We start from the raw sequence: 20,200 nt of genomic DNA, 5'->3' as shown, positions 1-20,200 counted from the left end.
CCACACAAATATTGCTGAGTGCGGCGTTAAACAACAAAGAAACAAAGAAAACATACATTTATGTGCGTTAATCTAATCAACGCGACACGACGTTAAACTAAACACAAATTCACCCCATCTCACCTCTCACTTGGGCGATGGGGTAGCCTGGTGTTTATTTAGTTAGTCTCTCGTCACGCCCAAGGCCCGTATACTATTCACCACATGGATACAATGTCTCTTTCCAGCCTTTCCAATCCATTCCTGGTGTTGCCCGTCGTGATGTTGTTAGAATATTGCTAAAAGCGGCGTAAATCCATACAAACTCACGCATGCAGTCCCGACTGCAAACTCCAAGCAGCGGCGCTGTAGGGAGCACATTTGTAATTGAGTTGTCTCCCTTGATAAACGCTGCAGTCGAACATTGCACGGATTGTTTGAAAATAGCTGTCACTTTCACATTCGATTTCATTCATGGAATTCAGTAGGTATTTCTATGAATATTGCTTTGAAGGTTTGTTGAAGTTGGGCTGTAGCTCATTTTGTTTCTGATTAACGTAAGGGAAATGGTCCCAAACATGCATTAGTTCTAGAATATTTCAGAACGGCTCACAGACAGTCAGACAGTCTCGTCTGCCCTGTAAAAGAGAGGTCAGTGGTTCGATTCAGTGCTTACCAAATTGGCAAAAGATGGTACTTGTTTCCCTCTGCCTGGCGATCGACACTAAAGCCTGAAACAACGACTGGTCGGCTCAGAGTATTGTGTCTGAGTGTGGTATCAAGGCCTATGTTACTCAGGAAAACAGCAGAAAGCTCACGAACTGTGGAATATGTATAGACTTTAAATAGAAATAGCTACACAAATTACAAACAAAGACACAATCCCCATAAAGTTTGCATCATAATTGTAAGAACACAGCATATAACCATTTATAATGGTCTCGGTGATTTACGGTGTCTGGTTCCATTGAAAACGTGCCGGCCGGGTAAATTCTTATCATTTTGATGTAAACTTTATGGGGATTGCATCGACCACAGATGTACTCATCAACAAAGGTTCTGTGCAGAAAACTCAGCTGTCAAACAACAGAAAGTGTGTAGGCTAGTTGCATTTGACAGCAAGAATATTGTTTCAATCTATCCAAGCTAATAGGTGAGTAAAATCTGTAAACTCTAAAGTGAAAGAAATGGCCTTTGCAACTTGTCAAAAACCTTTGAGTTTATTTGCCTGTATTTGTCTCAGATTTACATTTTCAATGGCTTTTAGTCTTAACATTGGGACAGATATTAGCTGAGTTTACCAGAACCATATCCACATAATAAATTCATCTAGACTTGGGCCTTAATAGTGCTAAAGTTGCAGACTGCATTATCATGTTTTTGTAACTTTCAATCTTGTTATTAAACTTTCAGTGAAGCAGAAATATTTTTTTCTGTTGTTATGTTACTCTCTTTGTCTTTATTTCCAGCCTAACAGGAGCATGTCAGTCACAATGTGGTACATAGTAGTGGTCCTGTTGTCTACAGTTGTACAGCATTGCCACACTGAAGTCAGGCAGGATACAGACGACTGGATCGATCCATATGACATGGAGAACTTCAACCATGACACTATGACGATGAAGGATAAGCAAGAGGTAAGCTGAAGTTTGATTTGCAGTGATGATCAGTTATTTTATAGTTTCAATATTTATTATATGTGTGTAATGTTCACAACAAACTACTTGATGTGTCCTTGGGAAGTGTCATAAATGACATCTATTTTGTGATTATCAACTTTTATGTATTAAGATGAAACAACAATGTTTTTCATGTTGCCATGGGGATTCATTTTGATAATAGGTTTCAAGTACTTAAAGCATGTTGTAGGCATGGTTTGACATGAACATAAGTCTCCGAGACAGAGATCAGTAAGAATCAGGACTAGTGACATTTCCTTGTAGACTACAAATTTTACCATAAGGGTAGATGGCAACTCTGTAGCAAATCATTTTTGTTGACAAATGAAAATCAAATTAATTTCTGACCCTGGTATTTAAAGAGTTGAACTTGTTGTGGATAAAGTTTTGACTCTGAGTTATGAGTCCTTGAGTGGGTGACAATTACACGCAATCAGCCAGTTCACCCCCAATAAGTTTAGTTTTAGCAGGTTGGTAGTCGTTGAGCAAGCATAAGGAACGAAGTTTGAGATCTATTTGCTCGTAATCACCAGAGGCGTTCCACACTGGGAAAGAAATATGCTTTTCTCATCTACTTCTAAACTGTGACATGTTTTAGTGTTTAATGACAACCCATCCTATTTCTGTGACTTTATCATTTCTCATCTTTAATGACATTTAATATAATACTGCCCTGTTTACATAAAGGGTGATAAACTGAAGCCGAACCCCAATCAAGGTCACAGACAGATTCCAAAGAAAGATGAATCAGTCACCCAAAAGACGGAGTCAGAAGCATCCAAGACAGTGGAGCAGGATGAGCTATCAAAGGGAGATAGTCCTGGCACCTGCGCCCAGGCAGCTTCTCCCTGTCCAGCATTGTTTAGGCAGTATGTCAAGTCACTGCTGTTTCACATCAAGGGAAAGGTAAAATGTAGTGTATTTGAGTGGGATGGGGGGAGGGAGATTGTTTTTTAACTGTTCCACAGTTGTCATACATTTTGAGCATGACAGGCAATGTTAACAATGATTCATGGAAGTGTTGCAAAATCAAGTCAGAAAGTACATTATAAACATGAGAAAAACTTCATTGACGTCATTTTACCAAAATTCAATGCCAGATTAGGATGAATAATTTAGAATAGATATGTATGATTTTTGTACTTCATCCAGTAATGCCCATTCCTGTGTATTGAGAAAAAGCCACCAACACACTGTACTATTTTTTTTGTGTCATTTTACAAGGATCTAGACTACTTTAACTTTAAAATGAATGTGCACCTGTCCTGTTATAAGGTTGCCTTTGGTGTGGAGGACCTCAATATCCGAGTGAAGATCACAGCACTTGAGATAGAATACCTAGAACAGTACACCTCTTCATCCTCGGAACAGAGCTTTCACCGAGTCCACGAGATCCTCAGCTCAATGGTGAAGCATGTGTTTGAGGTCTCAGACGATGATCCCTCCATACGCAGATTGTGGATTGAGAATGTCATTGGGATGCAAGTTGAGAAGTTTGTTATGGTCAGTTGGTTATCAAGTTGACATATACAGTAGCATCATAATGTGTTAATAGATGGGTCTTATTGTTACCGGGGCGGTTGGGTAGCCAAATGGTTAAAGCATTCGCTTGTCACGCCATAGACCCGTGTTTGATTCCCCAAATGGGTACAATGTTCCCTGCTGTGATATTGCTGGAATATTGCTAAAAAGCGGCTCTCACTCTTATTGTTACCCTGCCTGATGTTTGGTATTTGCGGGGTCAAAATGATTTGGCTGAGTCAGGTAGCCATGCACCAAAAATGTTTAAACTGTGGTATATTTCAGTGGGCTAGCGCTTCATGGCGGACATAAATCAGGACTACTACAAACAGCTACATACGCATACTGCATTCGCTATTTATGTGAAATAATCTGAAATATGATGATAAACCCCATTTCGCCTACCCTGCTTTCAAGATGATGATATTTTTCAAGATAAAGATTGTTACGACACAGAAGGTGTTTCTACCTAACAGTAATTAAGGGTGTTATGATTTGCCAGTCGTTGAATGTTTGTGTGTCAACGTAAGTTATAAATGCTATTTGATGTCACATAAAATAAGACATGAAAAACCAATTGTAGATCAAGTTCATGCTCATTCATTTAAGTCTTTTGTATTGTTAATGAACTTTAATGAAATTAATGCTGGAATTTGTGCTGTGGATCTTAAAGTCAAGGTCAGTATTGATAAAGTGAAAATCTTGTCTCCTCATGTTAACAGTATCTTCAGCATGTTCAGAACACCATTCACATCATACACATCAAAGGTCTTTACTTTGATTTCATTGCATGACGTAATGGTTACAAATACTAATGTCCGAATGGAAAGAAGGGGTTAGTAGGCTTGTGGTTGAGGCATTCACTTATCACATGGATAGAAGGGGTTGGTAGGCTTGTGGTTGTATCATTCACTTATCACCATGGATAGAAGGCATTGATAGGCTTGTGTTTGAAGCATTCACTTGTCACCATGATAGAAGGGGTTGGTAGGCATGGTAGGCTTGTGGTTGTATCATTCACTTATCACCATGGATAGAAGGCATTGGTAGGCTTGTTGTTGAGGCATTCACTTGTCACCATGATAGAAGGGGTTGGTTGGCTAGTGGTTGAGGCATTCACTTGTTACCATGGATAGAAGGGGTTGGTAGGCTAGTGGATGAGGCATTCACTTGTCACCATGAATAGAAGGGGTTGGTAGGCTTGTGGTTGAGGCATTCACTTATCACCATGGATAGAAGGCGATAGAATAGCGGTAATCTGACCGTGGGTTGCTGTTAATAAGTTGATAACGGTGATCACTTCGCATACGATTTCGCTGAAATTATTGTATACATTATTATCATTATTGAATGATATTTTGAATATAATTAAAATATATTGCAAACATTAGTCCAGATAAACAATGAATTTTTTTTTATTACCAGATATTATAATAATAGGATTAAATTGCGTACTTCAGTTCGGATTTGTTGACAGGTATTTCCGGTGTTACGTGATCACGGTGCTCAGCTGATAATGTTTTCTGAGATGGGGAAAAACATTGTGTAATTGGAAAACTTGAGTTTATTGAAAATGTTTATTGTAAATTTTGGGAGCCATGCTTTACCGCGCGCTATAACCGAGTTAGCGCTATATTGAAGGGCGCAATAACGAGGGAACACTGTATGGTTCGCAGTGGAAGACTAAACTAAACTCACCTTGCAATCAACTAAATGTGAAATCCCCTTGTAATCAACTGAACGTGAAATCCCCTTGTAATCAACTAAACGTGAAATCCCCTTGTAATGTAATGAACAATGAAAATGTGATAAGATCAAATGAAATGGATTTGATACTTAAAGTGAAGTTGCCGTATGGTAACAAAGTAAATGGGTAACTCTCTCAACTATTTCTATTCTATTTCTGTACTATTCTAATTCACTATTTGGTAACTTAGAGAGAGATATCCATTTACTCCTTACCCATATGAATGCCAGAAGCCAACTGAAAAAAACTGTCTAAAGCATGCGCATTTTGCGCTCATCCAGCAAGAAGCACGTGCTGCATGCCAATTTTAACGCTTTCCGCGAAGCTGTTGTGTACCCATGAGTCAACCACTGTGTCCAGGAACATGAGACTTGTTCCCGGACACTTGTTCCCAGACAATTGTTCCCGGATGCTTCAGAACATGCCCCCTTCCATGATAGACCCCTGTCTATCATCTATTTGGAACAATACTTCATCAAAACAACGCAGTTGACAAACTACAAAAAACCTAACTTATTTACAACAATGACTAGTCCATGAAAACAGCAGCACTATTTACAACCTTGAACAACTGGTTCTTGTTCAGTCTCGATATTCGAGAGGACAGATCTTTGTAACTGGTCGAGTCAATCTCGACCCTCCAACTTTAACATCTACAACTCTAACATGGCCATCTTTGCCTGGGTAAGTTTTCAATATCCTTCCCATTGGCCAAGTTCCTCTTGGATTATCTTGTGATACGACAATCACCACATCATCAACTTGGAAGTCTCTTGATGACGTGACCCACTTTTTTCTGACATTCAACGTTGGAAGCCACTCTCTCATCCATCTCCTCCAGATATGCCTGATGAGTTCCTGGATCCTCCGCCAACGCTTCTGGGGAGAAAAGGAAGTGGAATCTATTTCTGGAGCAAAGTCTCCATCAAGCTGCCCATGTAGAAAGTGGTTTGGTGTGAGCAGAACATCATCCTGTGTGTGTGCACTCTGATATGTGAGTGGTCTTGAATTCAATAGAGCTTCGGCCCCAGTAAAAGCAGTCATCAGTTCTTCATCGGTGACATCACTTGAGCTGAGTACAGCATAAATAGCCTGTTTAGCTGACTTGACCATCGATTCGAATATTCCCCCGAAGTGAGGAGCATTTGGATGATTAAATCTCCATACAATGCCTCTGTTTGCCAATTTCGATTTTGTGATGTCAGAATCTAATGAAGTCACCAGCTCTTTAAGTTCTTTCACAGCTTTCGTCCTGTTGTCTGATATGATCTCCTTGGGCATTCCCCTTCTGTGTGCCATGCGGAAGAGAGCATTCAAGAACGAATTTGTGTCTAGTCCAAAAGCATTCTCTAAATGTACAGCGCGTGTTGCTAGGCATGTGAACAGGCACAGGTAACGCTTTTGACGGCTTTTACCTCGACCCTGTACAGTAAGAAATGGACCAGCGAAATCTACCCCAGCTTGAACAAATGCTTTCATTGAACAAACTACTCTCACCTTTGGAAGATTGCCCATGAGTTTTTGTGCTGGCTTTGCTTTTTGTTTTTTGCACCAAGAACATGCATTTTCCCATTCACGAATTTCCTCCCTCGAGGATATTATCCAGATCTTTGAAGACAATGAGGCTAATGTGGTATTTGTTCCCATGTGGTGACACATTTCATGATGATGTTTAACTATCAACTTTGTCACCGGGCTTTTTCTGGGAAGAATAATAGGAAACCTTGCTTACCAGGACAGGACTTCTGCAAACCTCAGTCTGCCATTTAATCTCATCACCCCTGTTTCATCCAGAAAAGGTTGAATCCTATGAGTTTACTCTTAGGTGGTATTCTGCGGTCATGGTACAGTGCCAAATACACTTTAGGAAATGCTTCCTTTTGATCTTCTGAAATTAGTTTTCTTTCAGCTCCTTCAATCTCTTCTAGGTCCAGTTCTTCTATCCTTCTCATATCCTTTTGTGTCCGACAGTTACTGAGAAACCTGTAGACCCATGCAAAGACTCTGCACAGTCTTTTCCAGACGGAAAACCTACATGGATCCAAACGCCATGTCTGATCAACATCTTGCACCATCATTGTCACTTTCATATTTGATCCCATTTTCCTTTTCAGCTCAACTTTCTGGAAAGCATGTATCTGCTTTGGCCATTGGCTTACATCAAGTTTTAAAAACTCAGGACCTTGTAGCCATGCTTTTGTACCAAGTGTTTCAGGTTTACAACCTTTTGTAAGTATGTCAGCTGTGTTCAACTTAGTTGGCACATGCATCCATTGGCTGGGTTTTGTCACTTCTTGTATAAAACCAACACGATTGGCCACAAATGGCTTAAAGCTTCTACTGTGGCTTTTTATCCACCACAACACGTTCATGCTATCAGACCAGATCCTTGCATCATAAGGTGACATTTCTAGGCCTTTTGCAATAGCAAGCGGAAGTTTCACCCCAAGAACCGCTGCCATCAACTCTAGTCGTGGGACACTGATAGCCTTCAGTGGAGCAACATGACTTTTTGCAGCTACAAGTTGGCTCGTTGTCTTGTGTTCATTAACACTCACCAGATAAATGACTGCACCAAAAGCATCTTGTGATGCATCTACAAACACATGTAGGTTTGAATTGGATATTTCTGTTCTAAATTCTATCCATCTTGGGAAATATAAAGACTTCAAATCTGCCAATTCCCTATACCATTGCAAGACCTTTTCCTCTAAATCAGGATGCAGACTGTCATCCCAACCTACAACAGACACCCAAATGTGTTGCAATATTATCTTTGCCCTAATGGTAAATGGAGCTAACAGGCCCAAAGGATCAAATATCTTAGCAATCTCCCTCAAGAAAGCTCTTTTTGACATTTGAAAGTGATCATTTTGGATGTTGTAGCAGAATTGAAACCTATCACTCTCTGCATTCCAGAGCAACCCAAGAGCTTTCACTGATGGCAGTTCAGTCATCTGAATATTAATTTCAGATAGTCTTTCTGCAACTGGAATACATTCAAGGACCTTCAATGAATTGGAGACCCACTTCCTGGCGTGCATTCCAGCTGTAGTCCACAGTTCATTCACCTGATCATAAAGCTCTATTGCTTTTTCTTCGGTTTCTACCGAATCCATTGTGTCATCCATGTATGTTGATTTAGCAACTGTGTCTGCAGCCAAAGGAAGATGATTTTTGCATGCCTTAGCATGTTCCTGTGTAATATATGGTGCTAGAAATGGTGAACAATTCATTCCGAAGACTACCCGTGAAAATTCATATACATCAGGTTCTTCATCCAGGTTCATTGATCTCCATAGAAATCTGAAGTACGGTTGATCAGCTTCAGTAATCTTGATTTGCAAGTACATTTCTGCAATGTCGCATATGATTGCGATTGGATGTTTTCTCAATCTTAGCAATATTTCAACAAGATCATTTTGCATTTTCGGACCTTGGTGAACAACATCATTTAAGGACACCCCATCACTTTTTGCTGATGCATCAGGAACTTTTGTGATGTATCCTTTTTTCAGATACTGTGATATCACGTCCCCAAATGCTGTCTGAATTGTGACATCTTTGGATAACCTTTTCTCAATTTGTTTCAGACGTTTGAAAGCACTATCATAATTACTTTCAGGAAGCTTTGACTTATCCTTCCATGGAACACCAACAGTGTACCTCTCTGAATCATAGGTAAGTGATTCTTTTACAGCATCCACAGCCAGTTCCTAATCTCGTGTCATAAAGGGCGTGTACCCTGAAATGTTTTCAACCTCCCAGAACCTATTTACTAATGCCTCAAGCTCTATTTCGTTGCTTGTTGTGTGTGAATCATGAGCAAAGAATGAGCCAGTCACGTGTGCAGTATGTATTTCTGATTCGTGTACTTTACCAACACACGTCCACCCCAATGGTGTTAGCATTGCTATAGGATCACCAGGATGACCACAAACATCTTTGAGAGAACAATGAAGTTCCAAATAGTCCATTCCAATCAATATGTCCACAATTGGTCTAGAACTCAATTTTGGAAACACAATGTTACGCAAGTGACTCCAATCATTTGCATGTTTGTTCCAGTCAATCACTTTCATCATCCCTGTGACCTTTGTTGTAGTCAATGCTGATATGTTCATGTTCACCGATCCATCAACACTTTCCAATCCCACTTCAACAGCCATGCTATTAAAGGTTTCCTGCTTGCTGTTAAGAACATTCACAGATACGGTCTGTCTTTGACCATGCACACCTAACTCTGATGCTACTTCTTCATTGATATAGGTTTGTGTGCTGGCGTCATCCAGAAGAGCATTGACCTGTATTTTGCGAGTTCCATTTTTCAGTATAACAGGAATTGTCCTGAGCGAAGAAAAGGAATATTCCTTTCTCGTAGTAGACATTGTTGTTTGTTTGTACTCATTCCGAGCTTCTTCAGATTTGTGGCTTGCATTCACAGTGTCCTTTGTCCATGAGTTTACCCAATCACTATCATGTAGTAATCTATTGTGTGTCGACCGACATCCCTCAATACCACATGGCACATTTGTGGAACATAATTTCCCAACATGACGGATTCCTAAACACCGAAAGCAAAGCTTCAGTTCTTTGGCTTTGACCCATCTTTTATGGATATCTAAAGCTTTGAAGCTTTTACAGTTTACTATCTGATGACGCTTCTCGTGACAGAAGTGACAGAGCTGTACCTGTTTCCTGCCAAAGAAAGATCCTAACTTTTGATTGGGCTTATGTTCCCTATCATTGGGCCTTTTAACAATACCCAGTTTCACCTCAGATGCTACGGTTTGAAATTCGGATTCTTTCAGAACCCATTCTCTTAATGTCTCCACCGATTTCGGCATAATTCTCTAAGTCCTTGGCGTTGCCAGGACGAATGGGTCTGAAGTTATAAATTTCCTCCATTTTCAAAGCAATCTGCCTTCTTTTACCTCCATACTTTCTCTCAAGCCGTTCTAAAGCTACATCTTAAGCTGCAGCAGTGTGACCTAGCCTTGACATGAGATTAGAAGCCTCTCCTGCAACATATTGCTTTAGTTGTAACAGCTTATACTCATTAGTGGCATTAGCTCTGTCCACGCATGCCATGAAAGCAGCTTTCCAACTTTCGTAGTCTTTAATGTTGCCATGAAACACAGGAATTGAAACCCGTTATATCTTGCTCCACATATCAACACCAATTTTATTGCTATGCGATGTCTTATTTCTTTCAATGAAAGATTTCATTTGGTGGTCATAGTTGCTATCTTTCCAGTCATATGGCAAATGTAATTTCCCCCTTTCTATTTCAGGAGAAGCAGGTGCTTCCATTTCTATTCTTATTCTACTCATATCTATTTCTGGTGCAACTGACTCACCATGACCAACATTCTGATGAACAGAAGGAACACATTGTTCTTGAAGCTCTGCGGCTTTACGTTTCACAGGCATGTGTTTCTTTGTGTTAATTGGGCGAAATATCCTCGACATTACTGACCTTATACCAGAAGACGAGCTGTCATCTGACCTGCTACTCAAATGCAATCTTGCATTGTGTATTGCATCATCGCTATATTCTAAGACTTCATCTATTTCCTTACATGTTTTCTTGGCATTCTCGTAATCTCCATGTTGGTCGTATGCCTGGGACAGGTCATACAATAAGTCAACAGCTTTAGCCAGAAGTGAACTCACCTTATCTATCTCATCCCTCACTGCTTTCCTTGTGGGGAGATCCTCCTGGTCTATCAAACTCAGCATCTGATTCTGAGCCTTTGTCAATGCAGACTTTGCTGCCGTCTTTTGTTTCTTAAGCTGAGCTATTTTTAACTCCAGCTTATCTACATCACTAATACTTGTAGCCTTTTCAGGATTTATTATCCCAACTTCAGACTTTGCTATATCAGACATGCTTGTTGCTTTGCCAGCCATTGTGAACAAACAAGCATCAAACTACACCTGAAAATCTATCCTATCTTTGAATGACGTACGCTGACCCTAAGAACTATCAACACCAGTCACTATAACTAACTAGCCCATATTCAGAGCAACCACGCTCTGCTACCAATGGTTCGCAGTGGAAGACTAAACTAAACTAAACTCACCTTGCAATCAACTAAACGTGAAATCCCCTTGTAATCAACTGAACGTGAAATCCCCTTGTTATCAACTATTTCTGTACTATTCTAATTCACTATTTGGTAACTGAGAGAGAGATATCCATTTACTCCTTACCCATATGAATGCCAGAAGCCAACTGAAAAAAACTGTCTAGAGCATGCGCATTTTGCGCTCATCCAGCAAGAAGCACATGCTGCATGCCAACTTTAACGCTTTCCGCGAAGCTGTTGTGTACCCATGAGTCAACCACTGTGTCCAGGAACATGAGACTTGTTCCCGGACACTTGTTCCCAGACAATTGTTCCCGGACGCTTCAGAACACTGTATGTAAATCCATCCTTACTAACAGTTCAACAAAAACCAAGAACATTATTCTGATTAGATGAGCATCATATGCCATGTTTTACCATATAGATATGCTCATCAATAACATGATGGGGGTGTAGAAACCAGACCTGTATTACACCCCCTGCCGGGCTGATATTGCCAGTCAATGCATTTTGAAGGGATGATCAATATCAGCCCGGGCGGTAAGTTACATCCCTTGGTGCGTTGTCTGCTCAGCTGGCTTTCCCTGAGAGTCTTCCAAACAAGGTGAACATGTTTTTATGGACATACACAGAATGTAGATGAATTTTTTATGAATGGATACATTTTACAACTTGTTATGGTATACAATAAAAAGGTTATAAGTTGGCAGTTTTCATATCATACCCCATATAAACCTGAGACCCCTATATCAGCCGATGTGAATACGGCCATATAATAACCTCTAATTATTGTATACTGTGATAAAGGCAGTGTGCATGTATGTTACAGTTTGCTCTTCTGGCAGCTGCCTTGGTCACCGCAATGCTGGTCGCTGCTCGTCTACACTTTTCATGGAAGAAGCTGTCTGTGAAACTTCTGTTTGTTTTGTTTGTCTTGAGTACAGTCTGGCAGTGGGTTGAACTTTACAAGGTGAGATACTGAGGAATGTTGAAAACAATTCATCAACATTTTCTTAACAAATTTATGGGCTGATATAAGGCCACGATATAATAGGTGTCTTGGTACTCTGGTCATGAAATGAAACGGATCGCCAGAATTACAAAAGATGGACTGAAATACATGTGTATTTTGGATGAGTGAAAAAATGGTGACTGTCTGTCTTGCTTGTCATGACCAACACTATAGTTCAATTACGTGTGTTTCAGATAGAAGAGGCAAAGCAACACATGGCAATCATGAATGAAATGCCAGAGGGATGTCGTAAGCGAGAGAAGAATGAGGGCTTAATGTCCACAGTTATGAGAACACTCTCTTCAAGTTTTACATTTGAGAAGGACGATTGTTTGAAGCACTATGAGCATCTTCTGATTGCCCCATTCTGGAGAGTTGCCCCCACTCAGGTACGTATGTAATGTACAGTGTTGCCCCCTGCTAGAGGGTAGGTCTCAATGTGTGTAGGTGGTAGACCAGATTGCCCCTGCTAGAGGGTAGCCCTGTATGTGTAGGTGGTAGACCAGATTGCCCCATGCTAGAGTGAAGCCCTCAATGTGTGTAGGTGGTAGACCAGATTGCCCCTGCTAGAGGGTAGCCCTGTATGTGTAGGTGGTAGACCAGATTGCCCCATGCTAGAGTGTAGCCCTCAATGTGTGTAGGTGGTAGACCAGATTGCCCCTGCTAGAGTGTAGCCCTCAATATGTGTAGGTGGTAGACCAGATTGCCCCATGCTAGAGTGTAGCCCTCAATGTGTGTAGGTGGTAGACCAGATTGCCCCTGCTAGAGTGTAGCCCTCAATGTGTGTAGGTGGTAGACCAGATTGCCCCATGCTAGAGGGTAGCCCTCAATGTGTGTAGGTGGTAGACCAGATTGCCCCATGCTAGAGGGTAGCCCTCAATGTGTGTAGGTGGTAGACCAGATTGCCCCATGCTCGAGGGTAGCCCTCAATGTGTGTAGGTGGTAGACCAGATTGCCCCATGCTAGAGGGTAGCCCTCAATGTGTGTAGGTGGTAGACCAGATTGCCCCTGCTAGAGGGTAGCCCTGTATGTGTAGGTGGTAGACCAGATTGCCCCATGCTAAAGGGTAGCCCTCAATGTGTGTAGGTGGTAGACCAGATTGCCCCCTGCTTGAGGGTAGCCCTCACTGATGTGTGTGGGTGGTAGACCAGATTTCCCCCTGCTTGAGGGTAGCCCTCACTGATGTGTGTGGGTGGTAGACCAGATTTCCCCCTGCTTGAGGGTAGCCCTCACTGATGTGTGTGGGTGGTAGACCAGATTTCCCCCTGCTTGAGGGTAGCCCTCACTGATGTGTGTGGGTGGTAGACCAGATTTCCCCCTGCTTGAGGGTAGCCCTCACTGATGTGTGTGGGTGGTAGACCAGATTGCCCCCTCCTTGAGTGTAGCCCTCAATGTGTGTGGGTGATAGACCAGATTGCCCCCTGCTAGAGGGTAGCCCTCACTGATGTGTGTAGGTGGTAGACCAGATTGTCCGATGCTAAAGGGTAGCCCTCGATGTGTGTGGGTGATAGACCAGATTTCCCCCTGCTTGAGGGTAGCCCTCACTGATGTGTGTGGGTGGTAGACCAGATTGCCCCCTGCTTGAGGGTAGCCCTCACTGATGTGTGTGGGTGGTAGACCAGATTTCCCCCTGCTTGAGGGTAGCCCTCACTGATGTGTGTGGGTGGTAGACCAGATTTCCCCCTGCTTGAGGGTAGCCCTCACTGATGTGTGTGGGTGGTAGACCAGATTGCCCCCTCCTTGAGTGTAGCCCTCAATGTGTGTGGGTGATAGACCAGATTGCCCCCTGCTAGAGGGTAGCCCTCACTGATGTGTGTAGGTGGTAGACCAGATTGTCCGATGCTAAAGGGTAGCCCTCGATGTGTGTGGGTGATAGACCAGATTGTCCCTTGCTTGAGGGTAGCCCTCAATGTGTGTAGGTGGTAGACCAGATTGCCCCCTGCTTGAGGGTAGCCCTCGATGTGTGTAGGTGGTAGACCAGATTGCCCCTTGCTTGAGGGTAGCCCTCAGTGATGTGTGTGGGTGGTAGACCAGATTGCCCCCTGCTAGAGGGTAGCCCTCACTGATGTGTGTAGGTGGTAGACCAGATTGTCCGATGCTAAAGGGTAGCCCTCGATGTGTGTAGGTGGTAGACCAGATTGTCCCATGCTAAAGGGTAGCCCTCAATATGTGTAGGTGGTAGACCAGATTGTCCCATGCTAAAGGGTAGCCCTCAATGTGTGTAGGTGGTAGACCAGATTGTCCAATGCTAAAGGGTAGCCCTCGATGTGTGTAGGTGGTAGACCAGATTGTCCCATGCTAAAGGGTAGCCCTCAGTGATGTGTGTGGGTGGTAGACCAGATTGCCCCCTGCTAGAGGGTAGCCCTCACTGATGTGTGTAGGTGGTAGACCAGATTGTCCCATGCTAAAGGGTAGCCCTCGATGTGTGTAGGTGGTAGACCAGATTGTCCCATGCTAAAGGGTAGCCCTCGATGTGTGTAGGTGGTAGACCAGATTGTCCCATGCTAAAGGGTAGCCCTCAATGTGTGTAGGTGGTAGACCAGATTGTCCAATGCTAAAGGGTAGCCCTCGATGTGTGTAGGTGGTAGACCAGATTGTCCCATGCTAAAGGGTAGCCCTCGATGTGTGTAGGTGGTAGACCAGATTGTCCCATGCTAAAGGGTAGCCCTCAATGTGTGTAGGTGGTAGACCAGATTGTCCAATGCTAAAGGGTAGCCCTCGATGTGTGTAGGTGGTAGACCAGATTGTCCCCTGCTAAAGGGTAGCCCTCGATGTGTGTAGGTGGTAGACCAGATTGTCCAATGCTAAAGGGTAGCCCTCAATGTGTGTAGGTGGTAGACCAGATTGTCCCATGCTGAAGGGTAGCCCTCGATGTGTGTAGGTGGTAGACCAGATTGTCCCATGCTAAAGGGTAGCCCTCGATGTGTGTAGGTGGTAGACCAGATTGCCCCCTGCTAGAGGGTAGTCCTCACTGATGGGTGTAGGTGGTAGACCACATTGCCCCATGCTCGAGGGTAGCATCAATGTTGTGTGTAGGTGGTAGACGAAACTGCCCCATGCTAGAGGGTAGCACTCCTGTGTAGGTGATAGTCCAGATTACCTCATGCTAGAGGGTAGCCATCAATGTTATGTGTAGGTGGTAGACCAGATTTCTCCGTGTATAGGGTAGCCGTCACTGTGTATGTAGTAGACCAGATTGCCCCCTGCTAGAGGGTAGCCCTCAATGATGTGTGTAATTGGTAGACCAGATTGCCCCTGCTAGGGGGTAGCCGTCAATGTGTTTAATTGGTTGACCAGTTTGTTCCATGCTTGAGGGTAATCATCAATGATGTATATAGGTGGAAGACTGGAAGAGTCATCTTATATTCAACATTTTAATCTCTTAATGTATGTAGGAAGCTATATGAATGGATAGTCTAATACTCAATAGATCCAGCATTTATGGCAAATGAATATATCCCTTTTCGTTTACAGGCACTGTCAAGAACATTTATCCGTTTCTTTGTCAGCCCATTGCAAGACATTGGTGAGGCATTGCGAGAGTTCTTGACAAGTTTACTGAAAGGTCTTCCAGTTCAGCTTTGGCCGGTGGCTTTAGGTGGAGTGGCCATCTTCTTCTTCCTCTTCCTGTTCATGTATTTTGGCTACAGAGTCAGTCTGCCATTTTGGCTTCTTTCCATTGAGCCAGGACAAAGGAAGGATAACTCTAGTGTTCACTTGGCCTCACAGGAAGAAGGGAAAGAGGTATGTTTTGATCCAGCTCCATCCCAATGCTACTCTCTCAGTATATGGAGACACGTTATAGCAAACCTGACGACAAGTCAAGCTACCTTATGGTATGTGTGTTATCAGACTTCCTTCCATCAATAACCTTTACTTTCACTGACATCTCTTTTAAAACTACAAGGCCTATGGGGCTGAAACTTTGCATGAACGATCCAACCTGTGGTGATACCAAAAACTGCCCACACTTCCAATCCAATTTAACAACAAGGCAGCCATGTTGAATATGTCATTTTGTGGCCATTGCTCTGCCATTTCGGCCTGTATCCTAGTGACAGTTGTATGGAGATGTATGTGCAATGTCCATGAAATATAAATATAACTGAACTGCCATTCAAAGAGGTGTGGAACCCTGCTCACAAACACAAATGTGGCTCATATTGAAAGAGATCCATTTTGAACTTCAGGTTGCTGTTATCAGTTTTGTTGTTCAGCCTGTTTCTCTGCATTAGCATCTTTTGTTTGGAAGGTATGAATATTCATGTAGTTCCAAAGGTTTGCAGGTTGGTGGGGAAGGCTAGTGGTTGATGTGTTTGCTCGTCATGTCAAAAACCTGGGTTCGATACCCACTTTGGTACAATGTATGAAACTGATTTTTGGTCTCCCCTACTGTGATATTGCTGGAATATTGCTAAAAGCGGGGTGAAATCATACACGCTCACTCACCTAAAGGTTTGCATGTTTGAGTGCATGTATTATTGCCTTCATAGACAATGTAGAAAATAGAGAGTAAAAGGATTTTGACAGTAGGGACATTTGCAGTGTCATAAAAGGCGGCTAACGGGGATCAGGTGGTCAGACTCGCTGACTTGGTTGAGGCATGTCATTGACCCCAATTGCGTGGATCGATGCTCATTATATCAATCACTTGATTGCCTGGTACAGACTTGATTATTTACAGGCCATTTTGCTGGAATATTGCTGAGTCCGGCGTTAAACAACAAACAAACAAACCAACAAACCAACCAGATGGACATTTGTTAATGCATATATGTGTTTCCGTTTCAGCAGAAAGCACTGAGAGAGGCCAACAGTCACTTGAAGCAGATCATGGATGTTTTGAATAAAGACCACCAAGCCCTGGAGCAGCAGTTGGCCAATCAGGAGCGCATTCTATCTTTACCCAGTGTAAGGAAAATGTTGCAGGTGCCCCCTGACAAACAGGGGACAGAGGTGAGGGCAAGTCACTCGTACCCAATGATTGCTGGTGGTGATAGGAAGCCAGGTCTGACAAGAGTAGAGTGTCAAGAAGATCAAGCATCTCGTCTGGCTGGTGGGCCTGAACCTCTGGAACATTTTAATCAAACTGGAGACTCTGAGATGAAAGACGATGTTGATTCAAAACTGAAGCCTTCAGATACAGAATCATTTGAAGAAATCAATATTGACACCATTGGTCCAAGGGATAATTAATGATCAAAGCATCATTAATGACATTGTACATTGTACAAGTACTAAAGACTGAATTGATCTGACAGTCAATTAAATGAACTCGGGAAGCTGTCTCCTATCAATGAATGGAAATACAGATATCAGGCGTGAACTTGAACAGATGAAGCTTGAACTAGATAACAGCTGCAACATCAGTCAGTCCAAGACTGTGCTCATTTAGAGGAGTCAAATCTCATCTGAAAGGACTAAATCATCAATTATTTGAATATTTTCTCCCTATGAGTAAGCACATTTAGAATAATTTTCTTAAAACACAAGTGGTAATACCGTTTTTGGTACTGGCACTTTTGTTTTAACCAAGAAAACAATTATAAAGTAGAACTGCCTTGGGGGGATTCCTATGTGGAACTGGTCCCCAGTAACCTATGCTTGTTGTAAGAGGCGACTAAACACATCAGATGGTCAGGCTCGGTGACTTGGCTGATTGCATGCATGTCATCTATCTGAATTGCATGGGTTTGTGCTCATCATGTGAATCACTGGAATGTCTGGTCCAGACTCAAATATTAACAGGCCACTATCGTATAGCTGTAATAGTGCTGAGTGCGGGGCTAAAAAAAGTTCGGAAAATGGAAGGGTGTTCAGGCCTGGTCATTGTGCTTTGACAGATTGGATCATTGCTAGCTACAAACTGATACTGCTGGCATATTGCTGAGTGTCAAACAACATATTCACTCATTTTTAAAAAACAAACAAAAAACCTTCAGTGATTACTTTGAGCATTGCTGGTTTGGTTAAAGAAAAAAGAAATTACTTCAGAAAAAGAGAGAATTAAAAGCGAAACAAAGACTTTGATAGAATTTCACGATGTGCAATACTGAGGCATCAGATCTGTGAGTCAAGAAAAGTAACACTAAAAAAACCTTAAGAATGTGGCTATTTAGTTTGCCCTGGTTATGGAATTACTGGACATGACATGTTGTGACTCATTGCTTTAGTCAACTGTACAGTGGGAAGAGGCAGCAATGATGCTTCTAGTAAGTAAATATTCAGTTGTGTTAATGTAATGAATGCTGGTTCAGTCACAAAACTGACCCTCGTTATGGATGTAAACTTTTGACTCCAACTTTTAAACAAAAGTGCAGTTGACATTACTTTGATTGTCTTCCAATCTGTCTGTGATAAACACAGCTCCAGTCTATGTATCAACCATATCATGGACTATCACAGTGTCATAGGGTATATGGTACAAAATGCTGTCAAGATTTGGTTATATTTATATGTATGAACAGGCAGATATCAGTGAAGAAAAAAGTTTTGTTGTAACATATGTTACTTTTGCTGGTGCTATACAGTAAACTACCTTTATAATGAACATGCTTATAATGAACTGATGGATATAACGAAATCATGTTTTGGTCCCGTCCAATTGCTGTATATATGCTGTAGAAATGCTTGTACCTACCTACCTACCTACCTACCTACCTACCTACCTACCTACCTACCTACATACATACATACATACCTACATACATACACGTACTATGAATATGCTACCGGTAGTTGGCGACAACACACATAGCTTATATAAAGCATATATATATACATACACACGTACTATGAGTATGCTACTGGTAGTTGGCGACAACACACATATCTTGTGACCTTCTGGAACTCTTCAACACAACCAAAATATTATAAAGATATGAAGAGTTTTCAGCAGATCTTCAGTGTCCTGGCTCAGTGTATAAGTGTACATTATTGGTTTCCAAACACCCACCAAAACTTAATGTATTTTGACCAAACTTGGTATATGCCTAGTCCATCTTAAAAAACATGTAAAGTTTGATTTACATATTCAATTCAATTCTGAAGACATGTTGAGTTCAATAAACAAAATCATCATTTTATGCTCTTTGATATACTGGAAGTTTGGTAAGGCGATTAACAAACGTTTTGTGTGGAGGATAAAATTTATATTTACACAGTTGCCATGTCATTACCTGGCATAGACTGAAATGAGACAGATATAGCCTAATGGGCTGATATGATACTATCATTTACGTGGAAGATAAAATACTGTATAAAGTCTCTTAAACCTCTTTGACAACTTATTCTTCAACAAGGTGCCATGGAAGATGCATTTCGATTTTACTTTAGACTTGGATTCTCAAATTCAGATATTTTGATGTGCCTTGCAAATCTTAATGAGATTGTAATCAGTCTATGCACCCTCAAGAGAGTATAGAAGAGATGCAGTTTGTTTTGCCGATCAAGATATGGCAATATACCCAATATCACCCAAGATACTATTCGACACTTGAATATCTTCCTAAAGGTCCATACAACTGTGAACGAGTCCATGAACTCTGTGTGCTTCTCATGGAAGAAAATGGACGTGGTTAACGAGAATCACCAGAGGAGGCAGTTCTTTATGGTGAGGAGATACTCCAAGGCATACAGCAACTGTTATCAACATTGTGATCAAGGAAATGATTGTCCAGCAGCAAGTTTACTTATTTATAGACTCAACAGGTACAATTTATTTTCTTATTACTGTTTAATAAGGGGGGCGGTCCGTAGTTGTAGTAAAACCATACTCACTCACTCATTGTTTAATAAGGAATCCAATTTTGCTAAAATTGAAAACAATATAAGTTTTTAATATGAACCGTCTTTTTCTTCTGTATGTGAGTGTAATATATCCACCATGAAAACAGTCATGTTACGTGCCTTATAACATTACTGCCAATACGCTATAATCCAAGGATGCGTTTTTTTCAGCAATCGTTGGTCCCATTTCATAAAGCTATAATAAGCAAAGATCGATCGTAAGAACTGAGGTCGAGCCAGCCCTTTCCCCAGCTCCACCCTATGAAACGGTCCGGCCAAATAGCCTTGAGGGGTCTGGGGAAAAGGCAGAGCGATCTCGGATTGGTCAAGGATAACCTTAAAACTGACTGACGTCGATCTTAGCTCAGATTGATTTGTGGAG

The 20,200-nt window shown here is 41.8% G+C and overlaps 1 protein-coding gene across 4 annotated transcripts; it reads left to right on the top strand.

Annotated features, from left to right (window-relative positions):
• Positions 1–384: 384 nt before the first annotated feature.
• LOC139480103 (chloride channel CLIC-like protein 1) lies at positions 385–20,200 on the top strand. Of its 4 annotated transcripts, none has more exons than XM_071263122.1 (8): positions 385–463; positions 1,449–1,616; positions 2,346–2,564; positions 2,934–3,161; positions 11,848–11,988; positions 12,225–12,419; positions 15,505–15,774; positions 16,822–20,200. In XM_071263122.1, the coding sequence occupies exons 2-8, from the start codon at positions 1,461–1,463 to the stop codon at positions 17,224–17,226; spliced, it is 1,614 nt and encodes a 537-aa protein (XP_071119223.1). In that variant the 5' UTR covers positions 385–463; positions 1,449–1,460; the 3' UTR covers positions 17,227–20,200. The 4 variants fall into 4 exon arrangements, with proteins under 4 accessions (XP_071119223.1, XP_071119222.1, XP_071119221.1 ...); XM_071263121.1 differs by having other exon boundaries at positions 385–493; positions 16,825–20,200; XM_071263120.1 differs by having other exon boundaries at positions 385–493.

This window comes from Haliotis cracherodii, unplaced genomic scaffold, assembly GCF_022045235.1.
Source record: "Haliotis cracherodii isolate W230 unplaced genomic scaffold, xgHalCrac1.p SCAF_4, whole genome shotgun sequence".
Classification (NCBI taxonomy): domain Eukaryota; kingdom Metazoa; phylum Mollusca; class Gastropoda; order Lepetellida; family Haliotidae; genus Haliotis; species Haliotis cracherodii.
This window is presented reverse-complemented; position numbering and strand designations above follow the sequence as displayed.